The following is a 19451-nucleotide window of genomic DNA, read 5'->3' as shown; positions in this document are numbered from 1 at the left end:
ATATGTTGACCTTGTAAGTGCAAAGATGTTTTGAGCTCAGTGGTACGTATATGTTTTGGACCTTAAGCAGTAAGACTTGCACCAGATTTGCAAAGACAGAGCAAAAATTTCATTTCAACATATTCTCCTGACTTTAAAATATGTTCAAGTTCATGTCCCAATTCAAACTCAAGCAGTTTATGACATTTTATAATGTCTGATCTAATGTTATTCTTTGTTGTTACACCTTTGCAAATGGCCTAATGCAACTCTTGGTGACAACAGATATAATTAATTTCAAATCAGAAGATGTGCAAGGAATATAACATGAAATTTCTTACTTTTCAGTGGCATTAACAACTTCAGACGGTAATCCTTTTCTCTACGACAATACATAGTACACATTCTTTATTTGAAAAAAAAAAAGAAGAAAAGGAAAGCAAATATAAAAACAGACTACAGCCTCACAGTATTTACCAACACTGTTTCCCTTTAGTCATTGTATCAGATGTTTGGGTACTCTGAATGATGCATACCTCCAGATTTTTTTTTATTTTTATTTTTATTTTTTCTGAATGGAGATTACTTGATGCACGACAATAAAATGGTCATCATTCTTTTCAAACAGATAGAAGTTTGATCAATTACATTGCAATGGCTTACAGCCGTATACTATCTACAGTGTCACTTATGATCTATTTTGGTTATCCCCACATGGCCTTCAACCTAGCTATTATCAGCCAACATGTTAAACTTTTGGTCAGTGGAAATCCGTTAGTGTCTTGGAAAGACACATGAAGCTGTCTTCTGGCCAGATTCCATTATGGGTAACTACAACTTTATCTACATTCAACATATGTAATTGAGTGGCTGTGGTATGGCACACTGTCATTTGGCTTAATTTCAATCAACCTAGATAATTCTCTATGTTTTCTTTCCTATAACACTGTGTCATGTTGCTGTACAAAGCGAAACAGCTGCCACATTATCCTTCTTGAAGACGCATCCAAGAATGGGCTGTCTCTTCTGAGAGGACAACACAGCCTCCAATTTGGCAGGTAAAATTTAGCAACACCAAATCCTTCCACCTGTGGTTTCGTGTTGTCAGTTCATTGCAGGAACTAATAGTCTGGTATAGATGTCAAACTATCTGATTTGTTAGTGTAGCTGGCAGGCTAGCTGTCTAAGCCTTACTGTTTCCGCACAGGCTTCATTGTGGGTAGCAACTTTTATCCAAAAAAACACAGAAAAAAATCCATGTTTAAAGATTAGATACACTGTTGGGAAATTAAGTTCCTAAGTCTAAATCAGATGCATATTGAAAGAAGGAGGTACTTAGTACTTGCTCACATCAAAGGTGTGGGGCCAACTCAAAGGCACATGGATAGTAGGGAAGAAGGTGATCCAGCCATTCAGCTGTCACTACAATAAACAGCTCTTTGTATTCACACTGACCTAGTGTAGGTCAGAAGCAAGCTATACTGCTACAAAGAGATAGAAGGTGCTTTACCATTCCTTGTAGTTGTCGAATATATTGCAATTCTTCATGATACCCCTCCCAAACTGTTCATTGAAGGAAAAAAAAATCCATTGCTCCTTATGTCACAGAGGTTGGAAAAATATTATACAACATAAAGTTGCCATTAAACTTTGCTCAAGAGCATTTGAAAATGGTATGTCACATCCACACTGGATTAGATGTTACTGCAAGGACACCAAAACTGAAGCAAAAGAATCAGTGGCTCAACAACAACACCCATGGCATGTCAGATTGTGTATAACATAACAACAACCCTTCTGCAATACAGAGGCAGGCGAGTAGTGCCATACAGGTAGCAGTATCATTAGACATAGAGTGGAAAGAAACCACAGCAAATGTAGCTTGTTTTCCCTAGATTTTCAGTGATTATGAAACCTCTATGGCGCTGCTAAGCATTTCCACCATACCTCTTCAAGGCAAGCATTACCAGTCTCCATATAGACTTCCTGTCATTTGAAAAATGTGTCATTGGATGTTTTCAGCAAAAGAAAAGGCTTTGGTCATAAAGCCTCCTTTCTTCTTCCCTGAGGTCACACTGCATCTTTGGGGTGATACTGGGTGCTTGTGTGGTATGGAAGAATTTCAGAAACCCTTTCAATAAATAATGCTAATGACCCGTAGCTTCTTGAGAACTGTGATTTGGGAGGGGAAATGGGGTTGAAAGACATGTCATTAGAACTTTTCACTTTCTGCACTATTCTCAGCTACACGGTAAATCTTTTCAGCTTGGAGGCAAAATAACTGACCTTATATTCCAAAATCCTCTCTAGTCAAAGACTTGGCTAATGTACTGGATTCATCAAAGGATTTGGACAATGGGACAACAAAGATTCATGCTTTTACCACTCTCAGAGAATATGAGAAATCTCTATTTTGGAGGAAATGTACTTGCATATTTAAAATATGACAAATACCATATGTTCACATCATAGATCTGGCAGAACTTGTTTCTCTCTGTGGGTAAACTTTATGCTATTAACACCACAAAACTTCTAGAGTATAATGTGGTTCAGCCTATAGGTATGGCATTTATGATTTGAGAGGGGATGCTGTAATAATTCAGTTCCTGGATGTGTGGAATATATAACAGTGAGAATTGACTTAAGCTGTTGTGAACCCATGTATGGTTGACAGAGTAAAGTAATAGACATGTGCATCTCTCCAAATTTAATAACTTGAGGCTGGGAAAGGTGTTTTCAGCAATAGGATTGTCTATTGGTCTCTGTTCCATCTTACCAAGCCTTGGTTTACTATTTCAAACACAGTTATCAGTACTTTGGTGAAAGCTCCATTTGCTGATGATTAAAATTTGGGTTCTGTATGTCAAGGAGGTGGCACCTGATGAGGACCTAAACTATCAGTTTAATCATATTTGGCAACATTTGTGATATCTGCAGAGAAAAATTAAACTGGCTCAGATGTAGTACGAAATGAATTCCACGCGTCTTCAAGTAAGGCAGGGAAAGATCTGAGATAGCCTTTCATTTCACAGTCTCCCAATCACCTTTTTATTTATTTATTTATTTATTTTTGTCCATGACTATTATTCATCACTCTACAACTTCTCTTGCATCTGGTAGTTTTGCAGAGTTATTAGAGTCAAGGATGCTGCAGAGTTACTGTAGTGTCTTGGCATGTCATTAAAATCTGATTAAAACATCTTTCTGTATAGTCACTGAATTCTCTTTACTTTTTGTTTTATATGTGATAATGTTAAGAACAAAAATGTGAACTATTTAAAAGAGTAAGCACTCCCAAAAGTCCCAGATGATATTATTGAGTCCTAAATCTCTGATTCAGCTCAAAGTTATTCAAGAATAATTTTTAAATTATTCCTGTACTCCAAAAATTTCCTGCCAACTCAATGGCTTAGTTATATACATTATTCTAAAAGACTTCAGAGGAGCTTAGATGGCCAAGATCAGGTCTAAGAGCACCTTGAAACATCTGAAACACTTCAGCCTTTGGATAATTACATACGTTTGGGGCCAACCCACATTTCTCTTTGGAAAGTGTTTCCCCTGCATGGCTGCAGACAACAGATGGATCATATGATCTCTGCATTTGGAAAGATGGCATAATTCTGGCAGACTGACAGTTAAGTGAAGGGGGCTGGTTTCAGATCCTCATTAAGAAAATATACAACCACACAGAGTGGACTGAATGGCAAAATGTGATCACTGGCGCCAGCTTTCATAGAAAATGTAGCATGCTGTTGCAACATGAAATCTGATGTGCTGTGGCTGGATCTAGCTCTACCGGGTTTTGCGTTCATTTTTCAAATAAATGTGTTTTAAAGGAGACTTTTTTGTGTGTTTCAAGAACCTTCTGTTCATGAATATAGAGAGGAGCAGAGCAGTGGAGAGGTGGAAGACAAATATGAAAGGCCACCAGCCCTGGGGTCAAAGAGGGACATCAAGGCTTTGTTGGGTATTCCCTCAATTGCAAAAGCTTCTGTGTATTTTCTGTGTTGAAACTTCTTTTTATACTTCTAATGATGCACTGTAATTATTGAGGTTAGGTGCTTCTAGAAACTGGCATTTTACCTAGAGACATCTTGAGGTCCTGTGCCTTTTCTCACTCTGTTCAATGGCAACTTTGTACCCAGACTTCCACAGATGGGTAGGCTTAAGAAGACAATTCAGAACAATGTAAAATGTACTACAGTTTTCCAGAAATACTGGATATGAGCAGTAAGTCCACCACAATCACTACTCACTGCTGAAGAGAGAAGGGCTAGCATAGCTGCACACCTTCATTTCACTATCAGAGACCAAAATAATGGCTGTGGCCTTAGGTCAAAACTTTTAATTCCCTTAGTGTCAACAGTGGCCTAGGAGAAATCGGGACCTTAATATTGTATCTCATCTTGGTCATACAATAAGTGAATGATCCTAAATAACAGATTGTTCTGTAAATCCTTTGTTCAGCAACATTTTGTCCAGACCAGAGAAATCATCCCTCCCGCCTGAACCCAAGATGTTCAATCAGTGAATGGCATTTGATGTGGAATAATTGTTACTGTATGCTTTGTGCTATACTCACAACTCTGTCCTTTGATAACAGTGAAAGTTTCAATAATCAGAATTCATTAGAAATGTTAAAGACTTTATAGTAGGTAAACAATATGAGGGGAAAAAAAATCAACATCTGAATTAACTACTCCTCCATTTTTTAGCTCATTTATTTATGGTAAAGTCCCTTCATACACAGATTTCTTCTTTGCTGAAAAATCATAAAATCATAATATGAAGAAATCATAAAATGCTCTGCTTTCCCTTGAACTTGGAGCAAGGCTTGGAGCAAGACAAGATGGAACTGGAATTAACATGGACAATTATTACCTTTCTTCTGCTTTCAGAGCTAAAGAGACAGTTAAATCAACAGAGGATTTAAAGTTTTCTCTTTGAAATTATGGCAGAGGTAAGACGAAAGCATAAACAGGCCTAGTATCTCAGCGTGCCTGATTACTTTGGCATGAAATAAAGCTCCAGGTAACAATAGTGAAGCTTGTCCTTCTGCACTACAATAACTCTACATGGGAAACATTCAAAACTCCAGGGTGTGGGAGGAGATGCTCTGAGTCACAGTTACGGCACTGAAGCCCTTGTGGGAAGTATAAACCACAGTAAGGTAATGTAATATATATAAACATTTGATTACGTTACAGACCTTACAAGTGTGGATTCATGTGAGGATTGACACTACACTACTCAAAAGTAAAGATTACAGGATTGATTCCTTAGCTTGACTTCTTTGAAGGAACGGGAATTTCACATGCATAGAGACCACTGAACTGGGCTGTGGCTGGTGATCTATGGAATGATGGCTGTAAGAAATTGTAGGGGTTTAATATTTATTACCACCAGAGCAAAGCTTATCCCTTAATCTAGGGTAGAATGGAGAAAAAATGAAATCTAAGTGAAATTAAAGCAAATTTTTAAAAAATATCTGAGCTGCATTCTTTGAACAAATAAATTTTTAAGGCATTACAGTTGAGCATTTTTATTCAGTTCTTTTATTCTGGGTATACTACTGTGATGGATATTCATTTCAATATCTGAAACAAGCTTGCTCTTTCACAGTAAAGATTAAGAGAAAATACTCTGAACTGATTGTTTAGCATTTTAAATTAGTTTTAGAACAAGTTTTACTGTATTACAAAAATATTATAATCAACATACCTATCTGTTCTTTTTATTGTTATGGTATATATGTAATAAGAAGTGTGGCTATCGTTGCAGATCAGTAGTATTCAAGCCTAGTGAAAACAACAAAGTCTTATGAAAAATGGGGATTCAGCATGCAGAGCAGTTATATTTTAAACATCTCGGCTATTTTTAATTTAAAAAAAATCCAAAAGTTCCAAGTTCATCGAAGAGACCGAAAGGGTTTCATAGAAAATCTCTTTGAGACGCACCACTGATGTGAAAGAGAAGAAAAATAAATCAAAAACTCTTTCCATCATTTTTGCTTAGAACCCCCAATGACTTCAAAAACTAATTTATTTTAAAGTTTGTAAAAGAAAAGAAGTGTTGTTGGACTAAGACTTCACTTATCAAGTTTCATCCTGGAGGGAATTTTTATAGTTGAGTTATAAACCCTCCACACTAGAGTGTTTATAATGGAAACGCTGACAAATGCGATAATAAACACCAATCATGGGGCCATAGTAGCTGGTCAGAACGTGGATGCAGGAGTTTGCAGTGCTATCATAATATTTTGTTCCGTTTCCAGCACTAATTTGCTTAAACCTACTTTCAGGTTGAGCAGCTGTAAAACAAGATCAGCCTGACTATAGATTGCAAAATCATTTGATTATTTTTACTTCTCTTAGAAAGCTTGGAAATGTCTCTCAAATATGATTTCATTTAGACTTATTTTCTGGTTTACATGTCTGAATACTAATCGTAACGTGATAGCTACAAGGGAACTCAACTTTCTACCAGAAGGCAGCCTTCAGTGGGCAAAGAGAATATAAACAAACCCGTCTCAGAGCAGGATCTAAAAATGGGCTATGATCAAACAGCTTTAAGGCTTTAGAAAACCCCTTATTATCTTTTACCAGAAGTAATTGACACTGTCAGTTTTTGTTCTTAATGCGGTGATAATGGCATGGTGCTCTAGGGAGACCAAGGCCTGTGATTGGCTTCGGCGTTGGTGGCAGCAGTGCTTCTGAGCAAGGAAAGTCCTTTAAATACAGTGGGTGAAATCCAAGCCTTGCTGAAGTTAGCAGCAGTACGGTACTCACATCACCGGGGCCAGGATTTTACTGGCTTCGCAAGCCTGACATGCAGTTTTATTGTCCTGTGACTCCACAGACTCTGAGACATCTATCTTGGATTAAGATGAGGATGGGGGGAGAACGGACCCCACAGTCCCGTTATTTCAGTGAGACAGGATCACACTCCAGCAAGAAGCCTGTCTGCAATGTCTCCAAAATGTGTTTATATTCTTAGCAGACTGAGCTTCCAGGACTTCAACACGTCCACATGGGCAAGTTGATTGGTCTGTATAGCTTCCTGCTGTTTCACTGCGCATATAAGGGTACGCTTCAGTTTTAGCAGAGGTGTGGTAAGAAAAAATTGCACCAAGACTACCATTCTGGTAAATCTATGCGTGTTTTGGAAAGGCATGAAACAAAAAAAATTAAAGCCCCTTCATCAGTTTCTCAGCTCCTATAAATCAGTATGAAGCCAAGAGGTTGCTCTGAAGTATCTGACACAATGCAAAATGTGTCTTGGTACTTTGTGCTGTTTGCGTATCGTTTTCATTTTCTTGTACCACGAATGTATTTTTAATTTTAAATATTATTCTAAGAATCAGTGGCTCATATAAGAATGTTACTGCTGTTCTGTGTTACTGCTGCAAAGTTTCTGGTAATCTATTCGAAATAAACATTCATAACACAGGATCCAGGTTTTGATTTGTATTCAAAAATAAAATGTAACATTTTCTTTCTGCTTTTCTCTTGTCTTTAACACAAGCATGGAAAAGCTTGGATCTTGAACAAATTCCAATGTTTTGTTATTAAAACAAGAAGAGAAAACAATAATTTTTGAATTATCTGTTACAGGCATGTTTACATTACGAATCTCTTAAAGGCTCTGTGTGCTATAGAGTTCTAATTTTATCCAGTGACTTGAGCAAGAAAAAATATGGAAAGATACATAATCATGCTGTGGAAAGCATAGGTGTATGGAGATGATGGAGAAATAGTGGTAAGAAGTGAATATTGAATTGCACATTTCATTATCCTTAAATAATTTGTCTTCATCGTTTTGCTTGACACAGCAGTAACAGTAAAATGCATCTGGGTCATGTGAACAGTTGTTGATTTTGGAACACTGCTCATTCCTAGTTCCTTTTCTCATTTTATTTTTAGCAAAAAAACATCTGAAGAGGTGAAACACCCCGGTTTCTAGAGAGAATCCAGCTGCGTTAAATATCCAACTGCCTCTTGGAAAAAAGCATTCTGACAACTAGAAAACAGATGCAATGTGTGGAGTCAGGGAGGTCAACGAAAACAAGTGGAAAAGGGATCCAGGGAAGTAAGTGAGAAGAGAAAGAATATTGCAGTATTAAAACAGGATATTAGATCACTCATGATAATAATACTGAAGTGAATGGAACAAGAAAAAGAAGAATCATAACAGCAGCTGACAAAATCAGGAGAGAAGAAACCAGAGGGTGGGATTTAGATCTCAGCCATACAAGTCTGAAGCCGGGGTAAATCTTGATTTCACTAATACCACAATTTCATATAGTGGAGATAAAAGCTGTCCTCAAAAGTGCTCGCAGGTCCGCTGCCCAGGGTGGGACATTTGTTCCTAAATTCAGTGCGGGCTGGACTAGAGGAGGGGAGGGTGGCTGAGACGCACCAGGAGGAGCCGGAGGGGCTCCAGTCTAATGATAAAAAACTAAGCCAGCTCCAGGCCTGAGGAAAGGGAGCCCCTAGCCCCTTCCCTTAGGCGGGGCCCCGCGGTGGAGCCCCTTCCATCCCCATCCCCGTGGTACTGTCGGCCTGGGCTTCCCCCTCTTCTGCCTTCATTTTTTCAGCATGATTTTATTTTGTTTCTATTTATTTTATTTTATTTTATTTTATTTTATTTTATTTTATTTTATTTTATTTTATTTTATTTTATTTTATTTTATTTTATTTTATTTTATTTTATTTTATTTTATTTTATTTTATTTTATTTTAATCTCCTCGCAGCAATGAAATGCGTGGGCCCTGAGGAGCAAAAAAAAAAAAAAAAAAATCCAGGGAGGGGTAGAAGTCTCTGAGTGACATTCCCGAAATCAAAGCCCACATGCCTCCGTGTTTTATTTTTCTCTCTCCGGAGGGCACAAACAGCATCCCCCGCCTTCTCTGCACCGTGCTGGGTGCGAGCGCCGGCACTGGCCGCACACAAGCAGGGGCAAAGCTAGTCCCTGGGAGAGAATCGTAGCACCGCGCGGTTCCGACCAGATGTTCCGCTTAACTCGCCCTGTGACACACGGCATGGGCTCGGCAGGCTGGATTTCAGAGAAAAGGGAGTTGGTTTGTGTTTATTAAAAATAAATAAATGCAGCCACAGGGTTTTTCCTAGTCCCTGGCAGGCAGCTGGACCAGCAACTGACTGTGCTGGAGAGCCAGTCCGCAGGTTGGAGCAACTCTGGTGCCCCGTCCGACGCGGCCTCGAAGGCGGCACATTGCAAAATTTTACAGCAAGCAGGCGAAGCAACAACAACCGAAAAGCCCCAGACACTTTTTTTTCTTTTTTTCCATTTTTTTTTCCTTTACAAAAATGGTATATATTAGCAAATCTACACACAGGGAACCCCTCCGTCCCCCCTCTCCCCCGGCTCCCCAGGCACTGCTCGGTCTGTTCCCCACGCCTGCATGGCCCTGGCTGCGGTGCAGGGCGCCCGGGCACGGCTCCAAGCGCCCCTGGGGGGTGGTGGCCGTCCCCCAGCCCCGTCCCGCCGGTCCCCAGCTCTCCCTAGCTCGCCTCCTGCCTGCCGCAGCCGTCCAGGAGCTCGGTCATGAAGGAGATGTACACTATGGCCAGGCGCAAGGTCTCTATCCGGGAGAGCCTCTTCTCGTAGGCGAAGGTGGGCACCTTCTTCCTCAGCCGATCAAACGCCTCGTTGAGGTTGAACATCCTCTTCCTCTCCCGTATGTTGGCAGCCTGGCGCTGGGCGTAGGTGATAACCCGTTTTCTCCTGGGTCTGTCCAGGACGGAAGCGCTCCGCATCCTCTCCTCTTCCTCCTCCTCCTCCTCGTCTTCGGGATCTCCATCTCCGAAGGCAGCCAGGGGCAGCCCCCGGGCCATCCCCTCCCGCAGCGACAGGGCTCTGTCCCCGAAGGGGGACCCGGTGGTGACCTCGCAGAGCCCCAGGCTCGGCCCGGCCCGGGGGGGACCCTGGGGGGCTCCCAGAGAGAGGTCGGCCACGAAGTCCAGCACCGAGGCGCCCAGCAGCCCCTCCGGGCAGGGCACTTGCGGGGCTCTGCCGGGCAGCCCCGGGCGCTGGTGGGCTGGGAAGAGGCTGGCTGACATCTTATTTCAGATAGGGCTTAATCTGGTCCCCCATCCCCAGCCCCAGCGGCGTTAATATTTATAACCCCCCGGATAACAGGATTAGCAGGGCTAGAAAGAGCGGCTGTAAAATTTCTCTCCGTGATGCTGATGAGAGGAGACAGGCGGCTCCCTCGGGGACGCGTGGATGCTACCGAGAGAGGAGTCCCCAGCGAGTCAATCCTGTCACAGCGATCAAGGACAGTTCCTTCTTGGCAAAACCCTCCGCTCTTACCTGCTGAGCACTTTTGTCTCTTCTCACAGACCCGCAACCAAACGATTTTCAGCCTCTTTAAAGCCCGCAGCAGCAGAGCCGGGTCTCCACTGGGCTTGCTTTCCTGCTTTCTGCCGGGATCTCTGAGCCCTGAGAGCCGGCCGGACAATTGATGTCAGGCAAGTGCATGTATGCTTTTAATGATGTCCCGAAGAGGGGACCTGCATGCGGAGGGTCACCGGGGAATGTTTACCCTGTATCCCAGCGCAATGGGAGCTGAATGACAGGACCTCCATTAGCCTAAGTAAGCATTGTAGGGGACCCGATATTGCATTCCCGGTAGTAACTGTTGGCATCGTCCTCTCCATTTCCCCTAAATCCCCTTCAACTAGAGTTCAAACATCTTTCCAGCGTGGCACTAAAAGGCTGCTTCGTAAAGCTCATTTCGGTTCGGGCGATCTCAAAGCATTCGCTTTGAAACCCCGTCCTCCTGCCCAGGAGACGAGGATAAGCTACTCCTATTCAGGGCAGCGGCTGCTCTCACCCCTGGCAGAGCCGTCCCGGTCACCGGCGGTGCACGGATGAATCAACCTGACTCCACTCCCTGATAACGCTGGATACACGGCGCAAAATACCGTGAAATGCGCATCAACACACCCGCACACATACACCGCCGAATACCTTTCTTTGAGCAAGGTTTCCTTGGGGACAGACTTGGGGGATTGGTTTGCTTTTTGTCTTGGGAGGCTGTGAGAGGTTAGGGGCTGTGTCTTCACCCCACCACATCACAGACTATCTCCAAGCAAACAGCCTGGCATGGTTACGCGCACCCAGGTTGAACTGCATCGATTTTCCTTGGCACACGATCTGTGCGTACCGCGCGTTTAGGAGGTGCTGCCCGTTACTCTTGCCCTGCCTTCTTAAGCCCTGTTCTTCGCCTTTGTCATGCATTGTTGCCACTCTCACTAATTAGTTTCTAATTTCTAAGGGGATTTCAAAGCCCATCAGATGAAAGCAGACGGGTGGGGGCTGCCGAAGGATCAACCTCCGCCAAAACCCTTCCTGTTTGCCTACAGGACCGCAAACATTGCCGATGGCAAACCAGGATCCGCCGTCGTTTACACCGCGGCTAGCATCCCAAATATCCTTTTGTTTGTTTGTTTTCCCTGGGAAAGGTGCCGCCGTAACGACCCCCCCAGCTCCCTCCCAGCTCCGTGTGCTCTTTCCGGCAGGCGATGCGGAGCAATGCGGGGCAATGCGGAGCGATGCGGAGCTTTGCGAAGCGATGCGGATCAATGCGGGGCGATGCGGAGCGGCCCGGATACATTGGACAGCTCCGGGGCGGCGCGCCCGGACGGCGGCGGCCGCGGCGGCACAGGTAACGCAGCTCCTCGGGGGTGCACCGTCCCTCTCCACTTGTTTTGGGGGCCACTGCGAGCCTCTCCTCCCCTGGTCACACCGCCACCGTCACCACTGCTACGGTGGGAGGCGTGGTGTCTGCTGGACAGGTGTAATGGCATGCCCAGGGCTAAGGAGAGAAGCAAATTGCAGGGAGACTGCTTCTATTCTTAGTAAGGCTGGGATGTTTCCTAGCAAACGGAGATGTGCTTATCTATCGTGCATATCGCTCACCCGGTGATTGAATTAAAAAGGAGCTGTAAAGCATCTGATAGGAAAAATGTTTACGTTAGAGAGCATCCTTAGGTAACATTAATTTGGAGAGCTCTAAAGGCTAACAGTTAAGCAAAAAGGCTGCATAGAAAAAAAATATATAAATATATAATCGACCTGCAAAGGGATGTAACTTATTTGAGCTCCCTTTAACTGAGGTGGCAAGCGTTTCGTTTGAAGACATGGAGGTATAAATTAAGGGCATATGCTAGCAGAATTGTGTGACCACAAGGTGCGAAGTTATCGGGGAAATACAAATACTTCAGATAATGAAACAAATGAAGAGTGAAATGTGAAATCGTCAACTCTGTGTCAAACTTCACACGAATTTCTCGTTATGTGAGAAACTGTCTTTTAGAGGAAGATAGAGCAGCCCTTCACTAGGGTCTTTTCAGAAAGACACTCCTGCTCACATCTCTAGTTTCACGTTGTTGCAGGAGACAAACTGCAAAGAAAACTGGGACGAGAAGCGAGAAAGTAAAGGCAGAAGGTTGTTGAGTCAGTATTGCAGTGCAAAGCGATATAAAATACAACATAAAAGATTTAGAGGGGGTGTACCTGCCTCTGGATCCTTAAAGGAAGCACTAAGGCCAGGACTACAACCAGCTGGAACGTCGTAGAAGCAAATGAAGACTTTTAGCAAAGGTGAATCCTCTTGCCAAGCTGCTTATTTATTTATTTATTTATTTATTTATTTATTTATTTATTTATTTTATTTTTTCCCCTTGCTTTTTTGTTTCCTGTTTTTCTCCCCTTACCTTTATTAAAATATTGAATTTTCTCTTGTAACAATGATTGCAAATTATTCATAATTAACTCAATTAACTATGATTTGAAATATGTTCTAGGACAGTTTTCAGACCAAATTACGTACTTAGATCAGCGTTTTAGATTTTTTTTGACTAAGCATGCAAACAGTTTTCTATAGGATTGTTTACCTTTTTTTACCCATCTCTCATTGTACCTTTTTATTTCACTTTTTGTCACAAAATTTTTTGCTCACAAGATACATACAGATACTAAGCACTGATGGCTACACCTTCAAGCCTCTCTGCAACTATTTACATAATTGTTTTTCTTCAGAAATGTCTGTGATATTATTCTAGATGATCATGAAGATTGGGATCAAAACCCAAAATACAATAAATAGCTCGTCTGATCTATTAACCCTATCAGAAGGCATATATATCTCCTTATGCCCACACCTGATTATGTACCAATTACGCTAAACTTTGAAAACCTAAATCTTTTAATATGCCTCCCTATATAACAAATCCAATGCCCTTTGTACTAGCAGAAATTATGACAATGTGCATTTTAATTCAGTGTACCTCGATGGAAATAGTTTTATTTGTTTTAACTGTGGGTTCTGAGTACCTGTGATGATCATTTTTCACATTATCATGCACGAAAAGACAGCCGCTCTGATGATTTAGCATTACTGATGGAGATGTTATAGATTTTAACAATATAGACCTATATTTTACTGGAAAATTTATTGGGAGTCAGTAGTAATCATTGGATGTTGAATTAAGGTGTTATTGTCCAACAAACATGACTCAGCATGCAAGAAGTTGGAAGATGCTGTTTTCTCTAGAAACCACAAAAAGCTAGATATCAAGCTGGAAGAAGTATCTATACACTTTTCTAGTAAAAAGGTACAAATCTTCTCTACTTTAACTGATCCATTAATAGCCAGACAGTTGCTATCATTCTCAAGCTGTGGCCCGATTAACAGAAACAGATCTAGTATGTAGCAGGTTAAATCTCTCTTTCAACTTACTGACATTGCAGCTGTCTGACCTTGTTGTTAATCTCTAAAATTATGGTAATGGATCAGGACTTCATTACCCCAGAACAAAAGACATTTCCTGCCCTGTTGAGATCACAGTTTGCATTCCTGGCAGACCGGACCAGATCAGTGGAATATATGTGTGAAGATAGGACAAACTTGAATGGGAATGAACAGAGTTTGTAAAATATCTTAGCTTGACATTTGCTCAATATGTGGTGGAGAGGAAGCGAGTAAGGACACCACTGAAAAATTAATACAGAAAGTATGTATTTAAGCAAAGCTAGCTGAAGACTGGTTGTTTTCATAGTGGAAGAGTGTAGTAGCATTCAGGTGAAAGCAGAGCACAACGTGATTGAATGTGGTATCACCAGAAGGGTAAAGGAGACCTTTAATGTTTCAATGCATCATGAAATCACATAGGCAGGGAACACTGGGCTGTGATAGAGTTTATGTTCAAAGACTCTGTGTCTGAGTCAGTTGTGAAGCTGAAGGAGGCTTAAAAACGTATATTTGATGAATTGGTTAGTACAGTTTTGAGTGGCTTGCTACAAAAACAGAGAGGAGAAAGACTGCTGAAGTCAGAATTAAAGTTAATGTAGACCAGAGGAAGAAGGGCCTTGATGGTTGAAACAGCTGGGAAAGCCTTTAATACATTGGGTACAGGTAAAATGTATGAACACAAAATTATCTTCCTTTGACTTGTTCATATCTCATCCTGAAAGAATTGACTCCATCTGTTAAGAAAATTGCAATGGATACTACAAATGGAGTCACATTACCTAACTGCTTGCTCTTATCCAGCTATCGCTCTATCCTGGAGTCACTAACTCCTGCAGGGATGTGAGCACCTGTAGTGGATTCCACAGTCCACTTGCTAGTCTAGTATCTTCCCAGACAGACTGTCTGAAGAGCTTAGGGACACTGGCTTCTAACTCGCATACCTTCAGTCCTGCAGGATGAATCTTGGCTCTAGATTTAGAAGTCTATGAACAAATACTAAACAAAAAATCAGTAGTGTACACATCCAGAGTGTGCAGACAAAGGCAGCTAGATATATTTGCCTAGAATTTGAGTCTGTAATAATTTTCTGCAACCTTTTTTCTGCAACCCAATACCTTACCCTGTTTGCAGTGTAAGGATTAACTTTATTCCTTATATTGATGATACACTAAGTGAGTTCTTCTCAAAAAGTAAGTGAATTGCTACCAGTCCGGCATAGGGACTGGTTCTGTTCTTCAAAACATAATATATGCAGAGAAGCTAGAGAAATCTGGTCCCAGAAGTAATTCTAGGCACTGATCCTACCTGTAACTGATTGCTTGAATGTATCACCATGTCACAGCCTGTCTTTAATAGGACTCCAATTTGAATACAAACATCCACTTACAAAGATGAGGTTTCATGACTTGGCTCTCCTTTAAAAAAAAAAAAAAAAGTCATTCAGTAACATCATTGCTCCCTGGACCAGGAAGGTAAAACTCAATATTTTGTGTGAAACCTAGTAAAACTATGAACACTCTGCCAGTAAAGTGCATTAATTTCTATTTACAGTTGTATTACACACCATCTGAATATTTTAAAGGAGTAGTTGCTGCTATTTCCAGATATGAAATGATGAAGAAAAAGTTTGAAAAGGCAATTTTGTGTAAATCATAGACAAATGAAATGAATAGCTGTGGTTAGGATGTGAAACAATTCATCATGCTTGCAAGGTTTTATGAATGACACTTTACTCCTTAATCATAATCTTGGGGGGGGGGAAGGAGCGAGGACAGGACGTGCATTAAGGTTGGATTGTCATCCTTAATTTGGCTTTTTAACAGTGGCCATGAAAAATATAACGTTATTTAAACACAACTTCTTTCATCTTGATTTTGCTGTATAAATATTGTCTGTGGAAAATGGAATGCAATAAAAATGTGTATTGTTTACCTAGGACTTTGGATGTTTTCCAAATTGCTAATATATTTCATTAGTTTAATCATTATGAAAGTGTGGACTAGGGCCATTAATTAATGCTTTTTTCATATCTCAAAAATTGTAGAATGCAGGGAAATATCATGCTGAGAGCCATAGTTACTGAAAGACTTTATGCGTCAACAGAAAAATTCTATGTATGATCGTGAATCAAGATTTGTTACCAAAAACATATCTGTAGATTACATTCTTATTTAGTGGGTCAAATGGGTCAAATAAGTCAAATGAGACATTTTTTCTTTTTGAACTACTCAGCCTTTGATCTTGTGATACTAACGGCACAAATTCCAGGTAGAATATGCTACTTTTTTTTTTTTTTAAATCTGAACAGAGATTAACAGCTCATCCTTTATAGTCCACAGGTGCACCTCCTGCAACTAACAAGGAGGCTTATACTAAAACTCATGTCTAAAGAATGGGTCCCCTCTGCCAAGCCTCTGAACCAGTGACTGCATTGCTAGCTTCTGATTTTTATATTCTAGTAAGGACATGTGATTAATTACTTTGCTAGTCAGGAATACTCTTTTAAATTATTATTATTATTATTTTTAATAACGGTTTTACTGTTAATCATTAGATATTTAAAAAGCAAACTGCAAAATGAAAGCTTTCATCCTGTGTTCTGTGGTATCATATCATGCCCACATGTGGCAGGGGTGAAATCTTTAAATCCATCGTGCTACTTGCTGCCTCTAAGCCTATGAAGACAAATGTTATCCTCTGCCATCAGGACTTGAAGGAAGATGGCATACTTTGACAGAAGACTTTGCAGATATTAGATGGCAGCAAAGGACTACTGAGAAGAAGACAATTTGTTCCTCTCTACAAAGGAAATGTGACTTATCAACACTTGTAATTTCTGACAAACTCAGTCCAACCTGATTTATCCCCTCCAGTCTACCTTTATCAATGAATGTCCTGTCTCTCCTTTTTTTTTTTTTTTTTGTTATAATTCATTACCCTGTCCTATCTCTTCTCTCTTAAACTATCTTCACTCCAGATTCCACTTCCTGGACTCGGTACATTAGTCCCAGTTCCCCTGAGTCTTACCTCTTGGGTTTCAACCTCCCACTCATCTGTTTAGGTTCAGCTGTCTTTTTTTCCAAATTCATATTTCTCACATTTTGTTTGTTTGTTATTCTCTTTCCTGTTAAATGTTTTGGTCGTTGCTCTTTGCAGTTAGTGTTATCCATCCCCAGCCCTTGCTCTGGCATGACAGCTCAGAGCTCCAGTACCTTCACTTAGCAGTGAGCCCAAGCATGGGCAGATTTTTGAAAGAATTAGGCTACTATAATCCAAATGTATAAACAAGCTAGAATATTTGAAATGCTTATAATCTGTAGTCTTTTCTCAAATGTCAGGTTTTCAATGTGATATTTAAATGTAGATTGCTCTCAAAACTATTTGATTTTCAGAATTTTGAGGGGTGAGGAAAACAATATATTTCCCAATAGCTTTGCTCTGAGCACAATAATTTTGACTGTATTCCAGAATAAAAAGATATCATTAAAGTCAAAGTAAGTGATTTTAACAATTCATGATATTATTAGTAATAATCATGTATTGTAATTATTTAAACTGGTGTTAATTATACAGATCTTTTTACAGGCTCAGCAACTAGAAGGTAAAGAAGCCTTTTAAACATTATATGAGTTTCCTTTGATTATTTCCCTTAGAATTCAACAAAATATCTAATTTTCAAGTACCCAATCACATTGTACATTCAGCAACGAAACACATACAATTGTGTTACAGAGTCTAACTTTTAAAACACAGCTAATAAGACTCTGTAATTTTGTTAGTTTGGGGTAAAATAAAATAAATTAATAAATTTGGGGGCTATTAGAACCCACAATGAATTAATATGTTGGCATTTTTGGAACAGACCCACTAAAGCAGTCTCTCCTCCTCACTCTCCTCCTCAAGGCATTGCATCACTCATTATCCTTCCTTCTATTTTTGTGTATTTTATGTTGTGACAAAACTGAAGTTCTAGTATGCTTTAGAGTTTGATGCTTATCAGTAGTTATGGTGTAGTAATTACCATGAATATGTGGGAAGCTTTTGTGACTAAATAAGGAGAAGTTGTGTATGTTCATACCTGAGAAAGTTCTAGCCTGGCCCTGGCTATCAAGGAAGATGGTCAGATAGTGCTTTTGTGGAGGTTAAGTGTTTCTCTCAATGCATCTCTAAAATAAATGCTTCCCAGAGCACCAGGAGGTCTGGAGATTTAGAAAGGAGATGGAGCTAGTTCTCAGAGGTTTACCACACAAATATTAAGCCCACAGCTCATGGAATTGAAAATGCTGTTAATTTCTCAAATTCCGAATTTTGTTCAGTGGAGGCAGGCTGAACCTAAAAGTTGTGGCAACCATTTTAGTGTTGCTTATGGACACAGTGGTTTGATGACATGATAGTAAATTAAAACATCTGTAGTAATTTTTAAAAGTAAATTGCAAATAAAATATGCAACCCAGTGGATGTTCTAGGCTAGACAATGAGGAATGAAGAATCATAGTCTAGTACAATTCTCTTTTCTCTACACTATTTCTTCATGTCCTCTTCTCCCTTCCATACCATCTTTTACTCCAGATTTGCCCAACTTCAGAGAATTCTGTCTCATCCCACGTTAGGGAATTTCCTCAGAATAACTATGGGGAACAAGAGCGTCAATTCATTGCACAAAGGACCTGGTGAATCAGAGTAAGAGATACAACTTTATCCCTATATTTAAAATTGCCCTCAGACCATAAGCACAATTATGTAAGTATTTTAAAAAGGACCTGCATTTATTGTTACCCATAACTCTAGAATCACGTAGATACAGTGTTCCGACTATGCCATGTTTTGCTAGCACTGGAGTAAGCATAGCTGTAGAGATTAATATTATTGTTACTCTGTCTTTTCATATTGGCTTCCATTCAAACACCTCACAGAGCATTCTAAACTACATGTACAGGCATGTACTTAATACACCTGCAAAACCTTTAAGTGTGTCACCTTATGCAGGAGTAAACTGAAAAGAAGTGGGTTCAATTATTTGCATCGGATTACCAAAATACATTAGTTGCAATGCTAAGAACAAACCCACTATCTCTGGACTACTAGCTTAATTCTTTAATTGCTAGGTAATAGTGACTCACACACTCAATGAAATCAAATCATTCACGTTTGCTTTCAAAGCTAAACCTCGCTGGGATTATCTCATTTGTGAGACCAGATCCAGAGAAAATAAGTTAGGAATGGAACAATCCCTTTTAACTTTAACTCCAGAAAGATTGAATAATTGTAGAAATCTATTTTCTTTTTGGCTTTTCAGAAAAAAAGGACACACAAATCCCATTTTACTTAGCTTGGGTAGAAAATCATCATTGTGAATTAAACCCTTGACGTACAGTAGTACACAGTATTCATTCAAAGGGAGTGTCCTAGGATGTTAAAGATTAGCCATGGTGGTTTTGGTTTAGTCTTTATTGCTATGAGAGACTTTTTCCAGGATTTCTTGACTCATTCCTCTAAGCCTGTGTTGAAAGGGAGTTTCTTAATGCATTCTGAAGCAATCACATCATTTGTATTTTTTTTTTCACTTACTGTTTAGTATTAGATTTAATTTCTTCAAAATATTTTTAATCACATTAATTTTTAGTTTCATTCCGTATTTTTGAAAGTATTAATGTCATTTGGTTTACTATTCAAAGAAATGCATACCAATGA

General features: G+C 40.2%; 1 protein-coding gene across 1 annotated transcript; it reads right to left on the bottom strand.

Annotated features, from left to right (window-relative positions):
• Positions 1–8791: 8791 nt before the first annotated feature.
• Positions 8792–10662, bottom strand: FERD3L (Fer3 like bHLH transcription factor). Its single transcript, XM_083827045.1, has one exon. The coding sequence runs from the start codon at positions 10060–10062 to the stop codon at positions 9505–9507; it is 558 nt and encodes a 185-aa protein (XP_083683171.1). The 5' UTR covers positions 10063–10662; the 3' UTR covers positions 8792–9504.
• Positions 10663–19451: the final 8789 nt, after the last annotated feature.

The sequence above is a fragment of the Anser anser genome (genome assembly GCF_964211835.1).
Source record: "Anser anser genome assembly, chromosome: 2".
NCBI lineage: Eukaryota > Metazoa > Chordata > Aves > Anseriformes > Anatidae > Anser > Anser anser.
The sequence above is the reverse complement of the archived record's forward strand: the minus strand, read 5'-3'. Positions and strand labels throughout refer to the sequence as shown.

What these genes read in the sequence shown, in the direction of transcription:
- FERD3L (XM_083827045.1), bottom strand. Translation starts at nt 10,062, where the DNA reads ATGTCAGCCAGCCTCTTCCCAGCCCACCAGCGCCCGGGGCTGCCCGGC.